This window comes from Bombina bombina, chromosome 2 (assembly GCF_027579735.1).
Source record: "Bombina bombina isolate aBomBom1 chromosome 2, aBomBom1.pri, whole genome shotgun sequence".
NCBI classification, from domain to species: Eukaryota; Metazoa; Chordata; class Amphibia; order Anura; family Bombinatoridae; genus Bombina; species Bombina bombina.
The window spans coordinates 606942668-606963816 of record NC_069500.1 but is presented as its reverse complement, the minus strand read 5'-3'; the positions used below and the strand labels follow the sequence as shown (position 1 = coordinate 606963816).

General features: G+C 40.0%; 1 protein-coding gene across 1 annotated transcript in view; it reads right to left on the bottom strand.

Annotated features, from left to right (window-relative positions):
* Nucleotides 1-21149, bottom strand: part of DOCK8 (dedicator of cytokinesis 8) — a 515743-nt gene that overhangs the window by 318518 nt on the left and 176076 nt on the right. Inside the window, exon 25 of the mRNA XM_053699981.1 lies at nt 19995-20090. Coding sequence (XP_053555956.1) covers nt 19995-20090 — 96 coding nt within the window. The remainder of the gene's footprint in view (nt 1-19994; nt 20091-21149) is intronic.

Below are 21149 nucleotides of genomic sequence, written 5' to 3'. Positions count from 1 at the left end.
TGTGCGGGTCTGTTTTTATCACAGAGCGCATCTGGCCAGCTGTCTAGTCACAGCCCGGCCCGACCGCGCCATTACACTCAGTGCAGCTCACTCCTGCTGTCAGACAGAGCAAGAACGAGCTGCACTGAGAGTAATGGCGTGGTCGGGCTGGGCTGTGACTAGACAGCTGGCCAGATGTGCTCTGTGATAAAAACAGACCCGCTCAGAAGAGCACAGAGAGTGGGTCTGGAAAACAGTATTTTTTTATAAAAATTCACAAGGAATATTAGGTTTTATAAAGCTGCTGCTAATATAATGTTATATAATTCTGCACTATGTGCAGAATTATATAACATTATTTTTTAGGTTTACTGGCCCTTTAATAGCTTCCGATTTATTCTTACTAATATGGACTTTTGATTATCTCCCAAAATCTTGAAAAAGAGGTTCTAGGTTTTGAATAGATCTGACTGGGTCCATTATCGTAAGTAGCACATCATCGGCTTATAATGAAATTTTATACTCTTGTTCCCCTATTTTTAACCCTTTAATGTTTGTATTGGAGCGTATTTTCGCTGCTAGAATCTCCATGGACAAAATGAATAACAGAGGAGACAGGGGGCATCCCTGCCTCATGCCGTTTGATATATTAAACAGGTCTGAAATTACTCCATTAACTTTCACTTTGGCCGAAGGTGATGTATAAAGATGAAAAATCCGTTGGATAGTTTTTTCCCCAAAACCAAATTTTTTAAGTGTCAATTGCAAAAAGGACCAGTCAAGCCGGTCAAACGCCTTTTTGGCGTCTAATGAGAGTGTTACTAAAGGGATCCCATGTGATTTGACATATTTTATTATGTGTAGAACTTTAATAGTGTTCTCTCTTGCTTCTCTTCTTGGTACAAATCCTACTTGATCAATGTATAATATTTTATTTATTCTATTAGATATTAGTTTAGCATATATTTTAATATTGTTATTCAAAAGCGAGATAGGTCTAAAATGAGCTGGAGCATTAGGATCTTTACCTGGTTTAGATAACACTATTATCCTGGCTTCTAACATTTCTTTTAAGAAAGGAGAATCATTACCCAGAGAGTTAAAAAGAAACGTAAGTTTAGGGGCTAAGATATCTGAAAAGATCTTGTAATAACTTATACTAAATCCGTCAGGACCTGGGCTTTTACCAGTGGCAAATGTCTTGATAACCTGTATAATCTCTTGTTGGGAAAAGGGCTCATCTAACTTATTTTTTTGAGTTTCAGAGATGGTGGATACCTTTGTGTCATTAATATAGGCATTTTTTTCCTTTAGGTAAGCTTGAGAGTTATTTTGTAAATTAAGATTGTATTGCTTTTGATAATATTTTTTAAATACATTAGCGATGTCCGGACTCCCTACTACTTGTTTACCTTGACCATCTGTTATTTTTCAGATATAAGTTTGTAGTGTTTTTTTCTTTAACGCTCTTGCAAATAAATTGCCTGATTTATTGCCCCCATTAAAGAATACTTTATTAAGAAGTAAAGCTCTTCGTTGAGCACCGTTATTTAAGAAAGAGTTAAGCTTATCTCACGCTTCCTTAAGGGAGTGCATAGTTTGTTTATTGTAAGGGTCTTTTTTATGTTCGTGTTTTTCCTTTAGAAGAGATCTTGCAAGCTCTTCATAAGTTTCTCTCGTTATTTTATTAATTCTTGATTTATATTTAATAAATTCTCCTCTTTTTACCTGTTTATGGGCCTCCCGCCATATACTTGGATATGTGTCTTTACTATGATTAATACTAAAATATGATTCCAAAGAATTGGCTATGGATTGTTTAATTTGTAAGTCATTTAAAAGATTATCATCTAACCGCCATTGATAAGGTATCATTGGTCTATCCGGCCAATTCAAACATAAAGATATCAGAGAATGATCTGACCATGAGATATTATGGATTTTGTCCTCCTTCACTAGAGTGTAACTATTTTGATCTACCCAAAAGTAATCAATGTGTGAATATGAATTTTGGGGGGCTGAATAATAAGTAAAATCCCTTTCTGATGGATGGAGAGACCTTCAAGCAACTATTAGAGACAGTGATATAAGATTAGTTTTAACTGATTTAATTATGTGTCTAGAGATGTTGCTTTTGGATTTAGAACAGTCCAATAAAGGTTCTAAGGGAAGATTAAAATCTCCACCTATGATTAAAGTACCTTTATAAACATCTAATATTTGGTTAATATATTTCTTAAAGAATAACTTCTGTCCTCTATTAGGTGTGTATATGTTTACCAATGTGACTGGTCTATTATAAAGCAACCCTACAAGGCAAATAAATCTTCCCTCATCATCTTTTTCCATATGGATAAAAGGTTGAAAAGGAATTTCTCTGTGAAACAATATGCACACCCCATTTATTTTTGATATGTTGGTACTTTGATATATAGTTGGGTAGTGATTATTTGTGAATTTTAGTTCTTTATTACTAGCAAAATGTGATTCTTGGACAAATATATCTCCTTTCTCTTTAAAGAAACTATGTAATGCTATATTACGTTTCTGTGGGATATTAAGTCCCTTTGCATTTTGTGATAATACATGTATCTTTCTTATCTCCATCTAAGGCCGGCTAACTGTATTCCATACATAATATCTCAAGGTATAGGAGGACGAAGTTGAAGAGAAAGGGGAAGAAACAGACCGAAGGGGAGAAGAGAAGAAAAAAACACACACACAACATCCCACGAAAACCCCAAACTGACCTACAATAGGGAAAATTACCCTAAAAAAACTCAATCCCCCTAAGGCAACTCTATATATATATATAAAAGAAAGAAAAAAACAGTTTAAGAAAAATAAGCAATCAATGTCCCTAAATTATCAATTAGTGTGTAATAGGCTTAACATATATAAATTATTAAAGGGATACTAAACCCAATTTGTTTCTTTCATGATTCAGATAGAGCATGAGATTTTAAGCACCTTTCTAATTTACACCTATTATCAATTTTTCTTTTTTCTCATGCTATCTTGATTTGAAAAAGCAGTACTGTAAGCTTTAGAGCCGGACCATTTTTTGTTCAGCACCTGGGTAGCACTTGCTGATTTGTGGCTAAATGTAGCAAACCAATCAGCAAGCTCTACCAAGGTGCTGAACTAAAAATGGGCTGGCTCCTAACCTTTTATTACTGCTTTTTCAAATCAAGGTAACATGAGAACAAAGAAAAATTGATAATAGGAGTAAATTAGAAAGTTGCTTAAAATTGCATGCTCTATCTGAATCACGAAAGAAATAAATGTGGGGTTAGTATCCCTTTAACTGAACTTAGTTATAGCACTACTATAACTTTAGGTACATGTCTACTTCTCTGTTTCATAATGCCTAATACAGCCTAAGATTACTTATGGATACCATATATATTTGACCCTTTCTTCCTACCCCCCTTTCTCCGGATAAATTCACTTCACCCTACTTTCCTGTTTTCTTTTAATCCCTTTTTTTCCTTTCTATTTTTTTTAACGTTAAATGACCTTCCAATCCCTTAACATTCCTTACTTATTCTAATTCTTATGACCATCAACCTATAGTCTTTCAGCCTTCTGTTATTTTTCCTCTTTTTTCCCTTTCCTTCTTCCTCCCTCTTTTCCTCTCCTCTCCCTTTTTTTTAGCTTTGTTTCTCATTCCCTAAGTCTAACTATTTCAGGTAAGAGGAGGAGAGATGGAAGAAGAAAACAAAATATAAAAATAATAATAATAATAATATTATATATAATAATATATAATAATATAATAATATTTATAATTACCCATATGAACGTACTAGTGGAACAAATTCCTGCATTTAATATAACATGAAACATACCATACTTGAATTAAGAGCGCTATGCAAGCTAACATTCCATGCGCGAGCATAGTTAGAATAATACATACAGTAATTTTATATATAGCCTTCTACATATGCAGCTAATAAAAGGAGAGAAAAAAAATTTGATAAAATCAGTGTCTTCTAGTGGGCCCCCTTGGGGACCTACATTCACAAATATTTTAGTGCCCTAAAACAAATTCATATATACCTAATTAAATAAATTACAAACTGCTCAGTGAATCATATACATTGTATCCCATGTAATAGAAAGTACTAAAATATGTTCCTACCTTATTAACCTATACCTTAATATATCTTACTCTATATATAAAAAAATAAATTAATTAATTAATGGATAAACCCAGTGTGTTACTTGTTGTATAAAGGTGACCGTATTAACTAATGACTAGTGAATCGTGTGTCATCAATGATTGGGATTCTACTATCCCGTGAAAATTTTTTTAAAAAATAAATAAATCGATAAACCCAGTGTGTTACTTGTCGTATAAAAGGGACCGTGTTAACTAATGACTAGTGAATCATGTATCATCAATAATAATTGGGCTTCTACCATCCCGTGAAAAAAAAAAAGGGGGTGGTGTAACAAACTACATATAGGACTATCAGTAATAGCTAATTGACCAGTGAATCATATAAATTATATCCCATGTGATAAAAATACTAAAACATGCTCCTATCTTATAACAAAAAGATATGCAGTCATTTAGCAAGTAACATTTCATACATAGTTATAGCAAGGGGCTGGTCATATATTGGCAATGGGCACTGGTTCTTTATGAACAATAGCTTTAACATGCTGTTTTCTACTAAAAAGATTTTTAACCCATTGTTGACCCTTGTAGAGCTGCTGCATTTTGTGGGGAAATTGTCCTCCCCAGATCTTGGTTGTTTGGTAAAGGGCGCTCAGGGGGATCAATCTCCAAAGTGGAACAAAACATTTCAAGATCCTCTATGGTGCACAAGTTGGCAGTTTTTCCATTTGTTGTGGCTTTTAAATCAAAAGGGAAACCCCACTTGTAAGGGATATTCAGTTGGGGAAGATGCAGAATAAGAAACCTAAGGTCTTTTCTTCTTTGTAAGGTCCTTGGACAGAGATCTGAAAAAATCTGTATGGGTTGACCTTCAAATAGAATATTTTGTTGTTTTCTTGCTGCTTGAATTATATCCTCTTTATCTTTAAAATGAGAAAATTTGATAATGACATCTCTAGGGGTTCACCATTTTTATACCTAGTTCTTATTGCCCTATTGCATCGCTCCAGAGTCCTTGCTGTTTATGTTTCGTTATTAGTTAAGAAGTCAAAAAATTGGAGAAGATATTGTTCAAGATTTATTGGTGATATAGAGGCCTACTTATCAAGCCGTCAACTATGCTGCATTCGCCGGCACCAATACACTTGCCTAACATCGCGGCCGCGGACCTGAATACGCTCTCCTTATTCATCAAAAAAGCTGTCAAAAAGCCACGCACCAAGTACGGGGCGAACTGTTGTTAACTATCAGTCATCGATCTTGCTGCTTTTCAGCTTTTTCCCAACTTTATTTATACCCTGTCACTAAACACCGCCACTATACTAAAATGTTTAACCCCTATCCCAGCGTTCCCGGACCCCGCCGCAACTAAATAAATATATTAACCCCTATCCCGCTGCTCCCAGAGCCCACTGCAACTAAATAAATATATTAACCCCTAAACCGCCGCTCTCAGAGCCCTCCGCAACAAAATAAATGTATTACCCATGAACCCCTGGCCTCCCACATCACTACCACTTACTAAACCTATTAACCCCTAAACCGCCAGCCCCCCACATTGCCATAAACTAAATTACCCTATTAACTCCTAAACCTAACAACCCGCTAACTTTACATTAAATATTAACTCATCTCTATCTTATAATAAATTTAAAATACCTGTAGAATTAAATTAAACTATATTAAACTACTAATTAACCTACCCTAACTATTATACTAAAATTACATTAAACTATATTAAACTAATATTTAATCTACCCTAACTACTAAAATTACATTAAACTATATTAAACTATTCATTAACCTACCCTAACTATTATACTAAAAATACAATAAACTACCAATTAAATTAACTATATTACAATTCTAAAAACCTAACCCTACTCAAGTTATTTAAATCTACAATAAAAAATTACTAAGTTACAAAAAAATAACAACTAAGTTACACAAAATAAAAAACACTAAGTTACACAAAATAAAAAAGAAATGATCAAATATTTAAACTAATTACACCTAATCTAATAGCCCTATCAAAATAAAAAAGCCCCCCAAAATAAAAAAACCCTAGTCTACAATAAACTACCAATGGTCCTTTTGCGGGGCATTGCCCCAAAGAAATCAGCTCTTTTACCTGTAAATAAAAAAGAAAATGTATGCTTACCTGATAAATGTATTTCTTTTTAGACACGATGAGTCCACGGATTTCATCCTTACTCTTGGGATATTCACCTCCAGCAGGAGGAGGCAAAGAGCACCACAGCAGAGCTGTTAAATAGCTCCTCCCTTCCATCCAACTCCAGTCATTCGACCGAAGTTAGGAAGAGAAAGGAAAAGCCAAGGTGCAGAGGTGTCTGAAGTTTACAAAAAATTAAATTAATAACCTGTCTCAGAGAACAGGGCGGGCCGTGGACTCATCGTGTCTAAAAAGAAATAAATTTATCAGGTAAGCATACATTTTCTTTTCTTTTTAAAGACACGATGAGTCCACGGATTTCATCCTTACTTGTGGGATATTCACCTCCTGGTCAGCAGGAGGAGGCAAAGAGCACCACAACAGAGCTGTTAAATAGCTCCTCCCTTCCATCCAACTCCAGTCATTCGACCGAAGTTAGGAAGAGAAAGGAAAAGCCAAGGTGCAGAGGTGTCTGAAGTTTACAAAAAATTAATAACCTGTCTCAGAGAACAGGGCGGGCCGTGGACTCATCGTGTCTAAAAATAAATAAATTTATCAGGTAAGCATAAATTTTCTTTTCTTTTTAAAGATACGATGAGTCCACGGATTTCATCCTTACTTGTGGGATACAATACCAAAGCTAAAGTACACGGATGATAAGGGAGGGACAAGACAGGGAACTTAAAGGGACAGTCTAGTCCAAAAAAAACCGTTCATGATTCAGATAGGGCATGTAATTTTAAACAATTTTCCAATTTACTTTTATCAACAATTTTTCTTTATTCTCTTGGTATTCTTAGTTGAAAGCTTAACCTAGGAGGTTCATATGCTAATTTCTTAGACCTTGAAGGCCGCCTCTTAAGAATGCATTTTAACAGGTTTTTCACCACTAGAGGGTGTTAGTTCATGTTTTTCATATAGATAACACTGTGCTCGTGCACGTGAAGTTACCTGGGAGCCATCACTGATTGGCTAAACTGCAAGTCTGTCAAAAGAACTGAAATAAAGGGGCAGTCTGCAGAGGCTTAGATACAAGATAATCACAGAGGTAAAAAATATATAAATATAACTGTGTTGGTTATGCAAAACTAGGGAATGGGTAAAAAATGGATTATCTATCTTTTAAAACAATAACAATTCTGGTGTAGACTGTCCCTTTAAACGGAAGGCACCACTGCTTGAAGAACCTTTCTCCCTAAAACAGCCTCGGCTGAGGCAAAAGTATCAAATTTGCGAAATTTTGAAAAAGTGTGAAGAGAGGACCAAGTTGCAGCCTTGCAAATCTGTTCTACAGAAACTTCATTTTTGAATACCCATGAGGAAGCAACAGCCCTAGTGGAATGAGCCGTAACTCTTTCAGGAGGCTGTCCAGCAGTCTCATAAGAAAAAACGGATGATACTCTTCAGCCAAAAGAAAGAGAGGTAGCTGTAGCTTTCTGACCCTTACGTTTCCCAGAGAAAACGACAAATAAAGAAGACGACTGACGAAAGTCCTTAGTCGCTTGTAAATAAAATTTTAAAGCACAGACCACGTCCAAATAGTGCAAAAGACGTTCCTTTGGAGAAGAAGGATTAGGACACAAGAAAGGAACCACAATTTCCTGATTAATGTTCCTGTTTGAAACAACCTTAGGAAGGAACCCTAGGTTAGTACGTAAAACTACCTTATCCGAATTAAAAATAAGGTAAGGAGAATTGTATTGTAATGCCGAAAGTTCAGACACTCTTCGAGCTGAAGAAATGGCAACAAGAAATAACTTCCCAAGATAACAACTTAATATCTAAGGAATGCATAGGCTCAAACGGAACCCCTAGAAGAACTTTGAGAACTAAATTCAGACTCCATGGAGGAGTAATTGGTTTAAACACAGGCCTAATTCTAAGCAAAGCCTGACAAAAGGATTGAAGATCTGGGACATCCACCAGACGTTTATGTAACAAAATAGACAAGGCAGAGTTCCGACCCCTTAGGGAACTTGCTGAAAAACCCTTCTCCAATCCTTCTTGGAGAAAAGACAAAATTCTAGGAATTCTAACTCTACTCCATGAGTAGCCCTTGGATTCACACCAAAAAAGATATCTACGCCATATCTTATGGTAAATCTTTCTAGTCACAGGCTTACAAGCCTGGATCATGGTCTCTATGACCGAATCTGAAAACCCCCGCTTGGATAGGATTAAGCTTCAATCTCCCAGCAGTCAGCTACAGAGAAACTAGATGTGGGTGAAGGAAGGGCCCTTGAATGAGAAGATCTTTCCTCAACGGAAGTTTCCAAGGTGGCAGTGATGACATTTCCACCAGGTCTGCATACCAAATCCTGCAAGGCCACACAGGAGCAATGAGGATCACCTATGCCCTCTCCTGTTTTATTCGAGCAATGACTTGAGGAAGAAGCGCAAACGGAGGAAAAAGGTATGCAAAATTGAAGGACCAAGGAACCGTCAGAGCATCTATCAGTTCTGCCTGGGGATCCCTGGACCTCGACCCATATCTCGGAAGCTTGGCATTCTGGCGAGATGCCATGAGATCTAACTCCGGCTGACCCCATTTGATAATCAGGTTGGAGAATACTTCCGGATGGAGTTCCCACTCTCCCGGATAAAAAGTCTGTCTGCTCAGAAAATCCGCCTCCCAACTGTCCACCCCTGGGATATGGATCGCTGACAGATGGCAAGAATGGGCCTCCGCCCACTGGATTATCTTGGCTAAATTGTTCATCGCTAAGGAACTCCTCGTTCCTCCTTGATGATTGATGTAAGCCACTGTTGTTATGTTGTCCGTCTGAAATCTTATGAACTGGGCCGAAGCCAACTGAGGCCAGACCAGAAGAGCATTGAAGATTGCTCTCAGTTCCAGGATGTGTATAGGAAGAACAGACTCCGCCTGAGTCCACACTCCCTGAGCCCTTAGGGAACGACAGACAGCTCCCCACCTTAGAAGGCTGGCATCTGTTGTCACGATCACCCAGGATGGTCTGCGAAAGCATGTTCCCTGGGATAGGTGATCCAGAGACAACCACCAAAGAAAAGAGTCCCTTGTCTCCTGATCCAGAGTTATTTGAGGAGACAAGTCTGCATAGTCTCCGTTCCATTGCCTGATCATGCTTAACTGCAGAGGTCTGAGGTGGAACCGAACAAAAGGGATGATGTACATATCCGCCAGCATCAGCCCGATTACCTCCATGCACTGGGCCACTGACGGCCGAGGAGTGGACTGAAGGACTAGACAAGAATCGATAATCTTTGATTTCCTGACTTCTGTCAGAAAAATCTTCATAGATATGGAATCTATTATGGTTCCCAAGAAAGTCACCCTTGAATTTGGGACTAAGAAACTCTATTCCGAAATTACCTTCCACCCGTGAGTTCTAAGGAAAGATAACACCATGTCAGTATGGGATCTTGCTTGCTGAAAAGATGGCACCTGGACTAGAATATCGTCCAGATAAGGCGCCACCTTAAAGCCCCGTGGCCTTAGAGCCACCAGTAGAGACCCCAGAACCCTTGTGAAGATTCTGGGATCCGTGGCAAGACCGAAAGGAAGAACCACGAACTGGAAGTCTAGAAAGGCAAACCTTAGGAACTTGTGAAGATCCCTGTGGATAGGAAAATGTAGCTATGCGTCCTTTAAATCCACTGTTGTCATAAATTGACCCACCGGGATCAATGAAAGAATGGAACGAATGGTTTACATCTTGCAAGACGGAACCCTGAGAATTTGTTTAGACTCCTGAGGTCTAAAATTGGTCTGAAGGTTCCCTCCTTTTTGGGAACTATGAACAGATTTGAATAAAAACCCTGCCCCTGTTCCTGTACTGGAACGGGAACAATCACTCCCAGGGCTGAGAGGTCTCCTACATAATGTAAAAACGCCTCTCTCTTTGTCTGATCTGCAAATAATCTTGAAAGCAGAAACCCGCCTCTGGGAGAAAAACTTTTGAACTCTAATTTGTATCCCTGGGACACTATTTCTATTGCCCAGGGATCTCTCGAACCCAAGCCTGAGTGAAGACAGAAAGTCTGTCCCCTACAAGATCCGGTTCCAGATCGGGGGCATGACCTTCATGCTGTGTTTGATTCAACAGCAGGCTATTTGGATTTATTTTATTTATTTATTTTTTGTTGAAATTCTTTAAATTTCAAAAGATATTATTTCCGTCAAGCCAGGTCCCAACAAGGTCCTCCCCTTGTAAGGAATCGCTAAAAACTTAGACTTAGAGCATACATCCATAGAACAAGGCTCTAACCATAAGGCTCTGTGAGCTGGAACAGAGAAACCTATGCTCCCTGATAACTTGAAGGGAATAATTTGAAATAAAGGAAGTAGCTCTTATTGTCCTGGATTTTATCCATGGGAGTTTCTGGCTTAGTAGCATCAGACAACCCATCAAACCAATATGATGTCACAATAGTGACGGTAACCAAGTACACAGCTGGTTGTCATTGTAAACCCTGGTGTACCTTCCCTTCTCTAATCCTTGGCCATAGAACCCGTGAAAAAAAAACCCCTAATTATCCTCTAGGGGTATAGCTGAGTCGGCTCAGGGGAAACATCTTTTCAAATATAGGAAATGCGGTCTCTTTCATTCCTTATAACTTACTGGACGCACCAACACCACTAGCGTCGGAGTCTCCCTGAGTAGCTAAAACCTCCCAAAGTAGCTAATGGAGATGTTCAAGCTAGAAAACTGAAGAAAACCAACCTCAGAATAAACTATTATTCATCTGAGTCTGAAAATTCTCTCTCAAGATAATCCCGAAATATCTTCCTCTTTCAGGTAACTGGGAAGAACCATTCGGAAACCTCTAGAAATGATTTCTACCACGTGGGAAGAACGAATCATGCATGAAATGCAGAGAAAACTCTGAGAGGAGTATGAAAGGAAGCGCAGGGCACTGCATGTGGACCATAACATTTTGTGGGACATTATAGGAGAAATTGCATAGATTGACCGTAGTCAATAGACTCCTAAACAGTAAAAACCCTAGATTAAATTAAAAAGTCTTACTAAAAATTAACAAATAAAAAACGTTACTGTCTCTTTAAATTTTAAACTAACTTTTTCTTTTTGTGTGCTGTAATGATTAGCAAGCAAAGATTGTAGTACCTACTTACACATCAGATATTTTGCTGAGGTACCCATTTAAATAGAATATCTTTTAAATATTAAAAAGATATGGTAATTAACATTCCTAGGAGGTTCTTATACCAACTGAATGCACCATTTCTAAACATTTTGGTGTTACTGAGTCTTAGAATAAAACTTTGTTGCTTTGTTTTTACAAGACTTAATGTGAAAATTGAAAACGATCACCAGACCTCAGCTAAGTCTTGCTGAGGTGACTTGCCCCCGGATTGAGAGCCTAACATGATCGAAGGCATCACAAACTGAAAACACAAAACGAGCAGTATCTCTGCTGCGTGAAACACAACAGCAAAGAAGATTACGATTCAACGGAATTCAGGCTATGTAAAAAGGCACACAAATCGCGTAGCATAGCTCCGCCCATCGTGGGCGTATCGTTCACAGGCGGCTATCCTGTTAATAACATATCCTCCGACACAGTGTATGTCAGCCTTCAAGGCGATATGAACAAACACATCTCCCGATCGGCCTTATTCGCAAAAATAAAATCCTGGGAGTAAGAACCTGCCCCAAACAGTGCAAAGTAATATAAAGAGGCCAAAAAATACTCCCGGTCATCTAATAATATAATAGTAAGCCGCTGGGAATAAAAACTTGCTCCAAACAGTTAATAAAATTGACCAACAAAGAGACTTTAGCCCTCTCAGCTAATTTGCTCTAGCGAATAAACAAATTAGAATTTAAGCAGTTCAGTGATGGCTCCGTTATGAACAATACTTGTCACACTGAAAGCCTATGTCCCATACAGCCCCAGTGCCTGCGTTTAACTGTCCCCAAGTGTTCCCTAAAACTCTGAGGGAATCTACCTGTAAGCCTCTGATAATAAGGCTAAATCCAATGAGGAATAATAATAATGACGTGCCCAACTTGCTTCTGAGTCTCCTTCACCCCCAGAATAAAGTTAGCACTTACCTCATAGTTTCCTGCCGGACAGTAAGGCAGTTCCCAGGTTTGCGAGGTCCTCTCCCTCACATGGACCTTTCATTTAGAAAGAAAGTCCTGAGCAAATATCCCTCAGATTTTCTTGGTAAGGGCAGCAAACAATTATATGGGAGGCGCAGTGAGAATTATGTCCAACAAGTTCCCATTGCTTTAAAGCCACCAAAAGCTCTACTGTAGAGACTGATATGGACTACGGCTACACCCTACAACAAAGCAGCACACTCTGGCACTACTTTAAAATTAATAAACTCTTGATTGAAGAATCTAATCTAGCACCTCACTTTACCTCTTCCTATCACTAACGTAGGCAAAGAAAATGACTGGAGTGGGAGGGAAGGGAGGAGCTATTTAACAGCTCTGTTGTGGTGCTCTTTGCCTCCTCCTGCTGACCAGGGGGTGAATATCCCACAAGTAAAGATGAAATCCTGAAAAGGGCATTTGTATGGGCATTGCCCTTAAAAGGGCATTTAGCTCTTTTTCAGCCCAAACTCCTAATATAAAATTAAAACCCACCCAATAAACCCATAAAAAAACCTAACATTAACCCCGAAGATCCACTTACAGTTTTTGAAGACCCGACATCCATCCTCAATGAAGCGGCAGAAGTCCTCGGCAAAGCCGGCAGAAGTCTTCATCCAAGCGGGCCGAAGTCTTCATCCAACCGGGCAGAAGTCTTCATCCAGACGGCATCTTCTATCTTCATCCATCCGGTGCGGAGCGGCTCCATCTTCAAGACATCCGGCGCGGAGCATCCTCTTCTGACGACGTCTTCTGAACAATGAAGTTTCCCTTTAATTGACGTCATCCAAGAATTCTATCAGTCAATCGGAATTAAGGTTGAAAGAATCCTATTGGCTGTTGCAATCAGCCAATAGGATTAAGCTTTCATCCTATTGGCTGATCCAATCAGTCAATAGGTTTGAGCTTACATTCTATTGGCTGATATGGAATAGCCAATAGCATGAAAGCTCAATCCTATTGGCTGATTAGCAGTTTGATAACTTGCAAAAGTAGTCAGATAGTGCCGAATTTTTATTCGGAACATCTGTAATGATGTAAGCATCAATCTGTGTCGGATTACGACCGGTGGATCGTATGTTACGTCACAGATTTCAACTTTTGCCGGTCTGTAGGCTTTGATAAATAAGGCGAATCAGGCTTGCCACAATTACGCTGCGGAATTCCAGCGTATTTGCGGTTGACGGCTTGATAAATAGGCCTCATAGTCTCTGGGATCCCTCTGATCCTTAAATTGAGCCTCCTCTGACTGTTCTCGATATCTTTCGCCTGATTTTGTAAAGTTGCTATTGCCTCCTTTTGCTGGAATAGTTGTTGTGCCATAGATTCAGCCGAACTAGTAAAAGATTAATTTACCTCTTCTAGTTGTGCCACCCTACTGCCAATATCCGTCATTTCCTTTTTTATTATAGAAAAACAGAATTTATGTTTACCTGATAAATTACTTTCTCCAACGGTGTGTCCGGTCCACGGCGTCATCCTTACTTGTGGGATATTCTCCTCCCCAACAGGAAATGGCAAAGAGCCCAGCAAAGCTGGTCACATGATCCCTCCTAGGCTCCGCCTACCCCAGTCATTCGACCGACGTTAAGGAGGAATATTTGCATAGGAGAAACCATATGTTACCGTGGTGACTGTAGTTAAAGAAAATAAATTATCAGACCTGATTAAAAAAACCAGGGCGGGCCGTGGACCGGACACACCGTTGGAGAAAGTAATTTATCAGGTAAACATAAATTCTGTTTTCTCCAACATAGGTGTGTCCGGTCCACGGCGTCATCCTTACTTGTGGGAACCAATACCAAAGCTTTAGGACACGGATGAAGGGAGGGAGCAAATCAGGTCACCTAAATGGAAGGCACCACGGCTTGCAAAACCTTTCTCCCAAAAATAGCCTCAGAAGAAGCAAAAGTATCAAATTTGTAAAATTTAGAAAAAGTGTGCAGTGAAGACCAAGTCGCTGCCTTACATATCTGATCAACAGAAGCCTCGTTCTTGAAGGCCCATGTGGAAGCCACAGCCCTAGTGGAGTGAGCTGTGATTCTTTCAGGAGACTGCCGTCCGGCAGTCTCATAAGCCAATCGGATAATGCTTTTAATCCAGAAGGAGAGAGAGGTAGAAGTTGCTTTTTGACCTCTCCGTTTACCAGAATAAACAACAAACAAAGACAAAGTTTGTCTGAAATCCTTAGTAGCTGCTAAGTAAAATTTGAGAGCACGAACTACATCCAAGTTGTGCAACAAACGTTCCTTCTTTGAAACTGGATTAGGACACAAAGAAGGCACAACTATCTCCTGGTTAATGTTTTTGTTAGAAACAACTTTTGGAAGAAAACCAGGTTTAGTACGCAAAACCACCTTATCTGCATGGAACACCAGATAAGGAGAAGAACACTGCAGAGCAGATAATTCTGAAACTCTTCTAGCAGAAGAAATTGCAACCAAAAACAAAACTTTCCAAGATAATAACTTAATATCAACGGAATGTAAGGGTTCAAACGGAACCCCCTGAAGAACTGAAAGAACTAGGTTGAGACTCCAAGGAGGAGTCAAAATTTTGTAAACAGGCTTGATTCTAACCAGAGCCTGAACAAAGGCTAGAACATCTGGCACAGCTGCCAGCTTTTTGTGAAGTAACACAGACAAGGCAGAAATCTGTCCCATCAAGGAACTTGCAGATAATCCTTTTTCCAATCCTTCTCGAAGGAAGGATAGACTCTTAGGAATCTTAACCTTGTCCCAAGGGAATCCTGCAGATTCACACCAACAGATATACCAAATAATGTGGTAATTTTTCTGGTTACAGGCTTTCAGGCCTGAACAAGAGTATTAATAACAGAATCTGAGAACCCTCGCTTTGATAAGATCAAGCGTTAAATCTCCAAGCAGTCAGCTGGAGTGGGTCGAACGGACCTAGAACAAGAAGGTCTCGTCTCAAAGGTAGCTTCCATGGTGGAGCCGATGACATATTCACCAGATCTGCATACCAAGTCCTGCGTGGCCACGCAGGAGCTATCAAAATCACCGACGCCCTCTCCTGATTGATCCTGGCTACCAGCCTGGGGATGAGAGGAAACGGCGGGAACACATAAGCTAGTTTGAAGGTCCAAGGTGCTACTAGTGCATCCACTAGAGCCGCCTTGGGATCCCTGGATCTGTACCCGTAGTAAGGAACTCTGAAGTTCTGACGAGAGGCCATCAGATCCATGTCTGGAATGCCCCACGGTTGAGTGACTTGGGCAAAGATTTCCGGATGGAGTTCCCACTCCCCCGGATGCAATGTCTGACGACTCAGAAAATCCGCTTCCCAATTTTCCACTCCTGGGATGTGGATAGCAGACAGGTGGCAGGAGTGAGACTCCGACCATAGAATGATTTTGGTCACTTCTTCCATCGCTAGGGAACTCCTTGTTCCCCCCTGATGGTTGATGTATGAACTTGGCCCTCGCTAACTGAGGCCAAGCTTTGAGAGCATTGAATATCGCTCTCAGTTCCAGAATATTTATCGGTAGAAGAGATTCTACCCGAGACCAAAGACCCTGAGCTTTCAGGGATCCCCAGACCGCGCCCCAGCCCATCAGACTGGCGTCGGTCGTGACAATGACCCACTCTGGTCTGCGGAAGGTCATCCCTTGTGACAGGTTGTCCAGGGACAGCCACCAACGGAAAGAGTCTCTGGTCCTCTGATTTACTTGTATCTTCGGAGACAAGTCTGAATAGTCCCCATTCCACTGACTGAGCATGAACAGTTGTAATGGTCTTAGATGAATGCGCACAAAAGGAACTATGTCCATTGCCGCTACCATCAAACCTATCACTTCCATGCACTGCGCTATGGAAGGAAGAGGAACGGAATGAAGTATCCGACAAGAGTCTAGAAGTTTTGTTTTTCTGGCTTCTGTCAGAAAAATCCTCATTTCTAAGGAGTCTATTATAGTTCCCAAGAAGGGAACCCTCGTTGACGGAGATAGAGAACTCTTTTCCACGTTCACTTTCCATCCGTGAGATCTGAGAAAGGCCAGGACAATGTCCGTGTGAGCCTTTACTTGAGGAAGGGACGACGCTCGAATCAGAATGTCGTCCAAGTAAGGTACTACAGCAATGCCCCTTGGTCTTAGCACCGCCAGAAGGGACCCTAGTACCTATGAGAAAATCCTAGGAGCAGTGGCTAATCCGAAAGAAAACGCCACGAACTGGAAATGCTTGTCCAGGAATGCAAACCTTAGGAACCGATGATGTTCCTTGTGGATAGGAATATGTAGATACGCATCCTTGAAATCCACCTTGGTCATGAATTGACCTTCCTGGATGGAAGGAAGAAGTGTTCGAATGGTTTCCATCTTGAACGATGGAACCTTGAGAAACTTGTTCAAGATCTTGAGATCTAAGATTGGTCTGAACGTTCCCTCTTTTTTGGGAACTATGAACAGATTGGAGTAGAACCCCATCCCTTGTTCTCCTAATGGAACAGGATGAATCACTCCCATTTTTAGCAGGTCTTCTACCCAATGTAAGAATGCCTGTCTTCTTATGTGGTCTGAAGACAACTGAGACTTGTGGAACCTCCCCCTTGGAGGAAGCCCCTTGAACTCCAGAGAATAACCTTGGGAGACTATTTCTAGCGCCCAAGGATCCAGAACATCTCTTGCCCCAGCCTGAGCGAAGAGAGAGAGTCTGCCCCCCACCAGATCCGGTCCCGGATCGGGGGCCCGCATTTCATGCTGTCTTGGTAGCAGTGGCAGGTTTCCTGGCCTGCTTTCCTTTGTTCCAGCCTTGCATAGGTCTCCAGGCTGGATTGGCTTGAGAAGTATTACCTTCCTGCTTAGAGGACGTAGCCCTTGGGGCTGATCCGTTTCTGCGAAAGGGACGAAACTTAGGTTTATTTTTGGTCTTGAAAAGACCTATCCTGAGGAAGGGCGTGGCCCTTGCCCCCAGTGATATCAGAGATAATCTCTTTCAAGTCAGGGCCAAAGAGTGTTTTCCCCTTGAAAGGAATGTCAAGCAATTTGTTCTTGGAAGACGCATCCGCTGCCCAAGATTTTAACCAAAGCGCTCTGCGCCACAATAGCAAACCCAGAATTTTTTCGCCGCTAACCTAGCCAATTGCAAGGTGGCGTCTAGGGTGAAAGAATTAGCCAATTAAGAGCACGAATTCTGTCCATAATCTCTTCATAAGAAGAAGAATTACTAATAATCGCCTTTCCTAGCTCATCAAACTAGAAACACGCGGCTGCAGTGACAGGGACAATGCATGCAATTGGTTGTAGAAGGGAACCTTGCTGAACAAACATCTTTAGCAGACCTTCTATTTTTTTATCCATAGGATCTTGGAAAGCACAACTATCTTCTATGGGTATAGTGGCGCGCTTGTGTAGAGTAGAAACCGCCCCCTCGACCTTGGGGACTGTCTGCCATCAGTCCTTTCTGGGGTCGACTATAGGAAAACAATTTTATAAATATGGGGGGAGGTACTAAAGGTATACCGGGCCTGTCCCATTCTTTACTAACAATGTACGCCACCCGCTTGGATATAGGAAAAGCTTCGGGGGGCCCCGGGGCCTCTAAGAACTTTTCCATTTTACATAGTGGTTCTGGAATGACCAGATAATCACAATCATCCAAATTGGATAACACCTCCTTAAGCAGAGCGCGGAGATGTTCCAACTTAAATTTAAAAGTAATCACATCAGGTTCAGCTTGTTGAGAAATGTTTCCTGAATCTGAAATTTCTCCCTCAGACAAAACCTCCCTGGCCCCCTCAGACTGGTGTAGGGGCCCTTCAGAAACCATATCATCAGCGTTCTCATGCTCTACAGAATTTTCTAAAACAGAGCAGTCGCGCTTTCGCTGATAAGCGGGCATATTGGCTAAAATGTTTTTGATAGAATTATCCATTACAGCCTTTAAATGTTGCATAGTAAGGAGTATTGGCGCACTAGATGTACTAGGGGCCTCCTGTATGGGCAAGACTGGTGTAGACGAAGGAGGGGATGATGCAGTACCATGCTTACTCCCCTCACTTGAGGAATCATCTTGGGCATCATTTTTACTAAATTTTTTTTATGACATAAAATACATATAGTTAAATGAGAAGGAACCTTGGTTTCCCCACAGTCAGAACACAATCTATCTGGTAGTTCAGACATGTTAAACAGGCATAAACTTGATAACAAAGCACAAAAAACGTTTTAAAATAAAACCGTTACTGTCACTTTAAATTTTAAACTAAACACACTTTATTACTGCAATTGCGAAAAAGTATGAAGGAATTGTTCAAAATTCACCAAAATTTCACCACAGTGTCTTAAAGCCTTAAAAGTATTGCACACCAAATTTGGAAGCTTTAACCCTTAAAATAACGGAACCGGAGCCGTTTTTATATTTAACCCCTTTACAGTCCCGGGAATCTGCTTTGCTGAGACCCAACCAAGCCCAAAGGGGAATACGATACCAAATGATGCCTTCAGAAAGACTTTTCTATGTATCAGAGCTCCACACACATGCAGCTGCATGCCATGCTGTCCTCAAAAACAAGTGCGCCATACCGGCGCGAAAATGAGGCTCTGACTATGATTAGGGAAAGCCCCTAAAGAATAAGGTGTCAAAAACAGTGCCTGCCGATATAATCATATCAAAATACCCAGAATAAATGATTCCTCAAAGCTAAATATGTGTTAATAATGAATCGATTTAGCCCAGAAAAAGTCTACAGTCTTAATAAGCCCTTGTGAAGCCCTTATTTACTATCTTAATAAACATGGCTTACCGGATCCCATAGGGAAAATGACAGCTTCCAGCATTACATCGTCTTGTTAGAATGTGTCATACCTCAAGCAGTAAGAGACTGCACACTGTTCCCCCAACTGAAGTTAATTGCTCTCAACAGTCCTGTGTGGAACAGCCATGGATTTTAGTTACGGTGCTAAAATCATTTTCCTCATACAAACAGAAATCTTCATCTCTTTTCTGTTTCTGAGTAAATAGTACATACCAGCACTATTTTAAAATAACAAACTCTTGATTGAATAATAAAAACTACAGTTAAACACTAAAAAACTCTAAGCCATCTCCGTGGAGATGTTGCCTGTACAACGGCAAAGAGAATGACTGGGGTAGGCGGAGCCTAGGAGGGATCATGTGACCAGCTTTGCTGGGCTCTTTGCCATTTCCTGTTGGGGAGGAGAATATCCCACAAGTAAGGATGACGCCGTGGACCGGACACACCTATGTTGGAGAAATTTGTTTTAAATACATTGTTTAACTTGGCTGATTTCTTCTAACAGCGTTTAAATGTCAGCTTTTGTGGGCAGGGACAAAAGGTCTGCTCTTGTTAACAGAGATGCCTTAGGCTCCGGGTACTATATTTGTTTTGCCGGTGATGGATTATCTGAAGAGTGTCAATAGTGCAAATATCACATTCACTAATGAATTATAGCATTTACTTTTTGTATTACAATGACCCTTCACCTGAATAAAAACTATAGAAAGAATTGTAGATAATGATGTCATTATAGTCAGCTACAGTTGTTGTTGGGATGCAGTTGAGAATCTTAGTATACCACTCTAGATGCCAAAAATATTACTATTGACAATAGTATAGCAGATCTTACCAGCAGTTCAAAGAAGAACCACGCATACTTGAATACGCTTTCTCTAACCATGCCAGCGCTAACCACCATCTGAAGCGCCAATTCTTCGTGGAAGAGCTAAAAGAAAATGGAGTGTTTATCATCGTATTCTCAGTACAACATAGAATACAATATATTGCACCACATACACACACAATTTGTTTTAAAGCAGAGCTAAACGGCAAATGTATACGTACCACAATATAAATAGATAGAAATGGAGGAGCAAAGTCCCCATAATAAGAAACATATATTTGACTATATTTTACAATAAAAAATATATTTTTTAAACAGTATTTTAGTGTTTGATATAACAATCTGTCCATACGCATGAAATACTATTATGAATAACACTAAAAAAGTGAATTATATAAAATATTTTTAAGCTCAGTAGGCTGATAAAAATATTGGGAATTATCATGTATTAAAGTGGCATAGAAATAAGTGCAAATAACATACAAGTTTCCATTTTGTCTTTATTTTTTGTGGTACAAGGGCAAACTAAAGTACACAGGTGCAAGAGCAAGACTATAGCGCATAAAGCAGAGGAAGCATTAGTACCAACACAGAGAAGTGAACGATCCATGGAGGTTCATTTTAGTTTTATCAGTGAAAACTTACAGTTAGCTGTAAATTGTTTGTATTCTATACTGCAGTCTCAGGTAACGTGCAACAGATTCATATTTATAAGGGACACAAGCCAATTCTTTAGGATTCTGATAGAGCATACAATTTTTTTTTAAAAACTTACCAATTTAGTTCTATTATTAAATGTACTTTGTTCCCTTGGAATCCTTTCTTGAAGAGCATACCTAGGTAGGCTCAGAACCTTGTTTGTATAAGGTATAATATTGTCAAAAGGACTGTTGCAAAACTGCTACCCTGGGGTAGGCTGGGGTGTGGGCAGGGAGGCAATTGCATCCTGGGATGCCTTTGGTAGTGAAATCAGGGCAAGTGTCTGTCAGTTTTCATAGGTGTGCCCATGGTATGTGCGTGGTGTGAACAGTAAATCACCATACAGGGGCATTATATCACATCTGCAATGTGCACAACCCAATCAGATTTACATTATCTTTTACAAGTGCACACAGTGATGCAGTTTAAATGTTATATTATGAAAGTAAACATTTTAAGGCA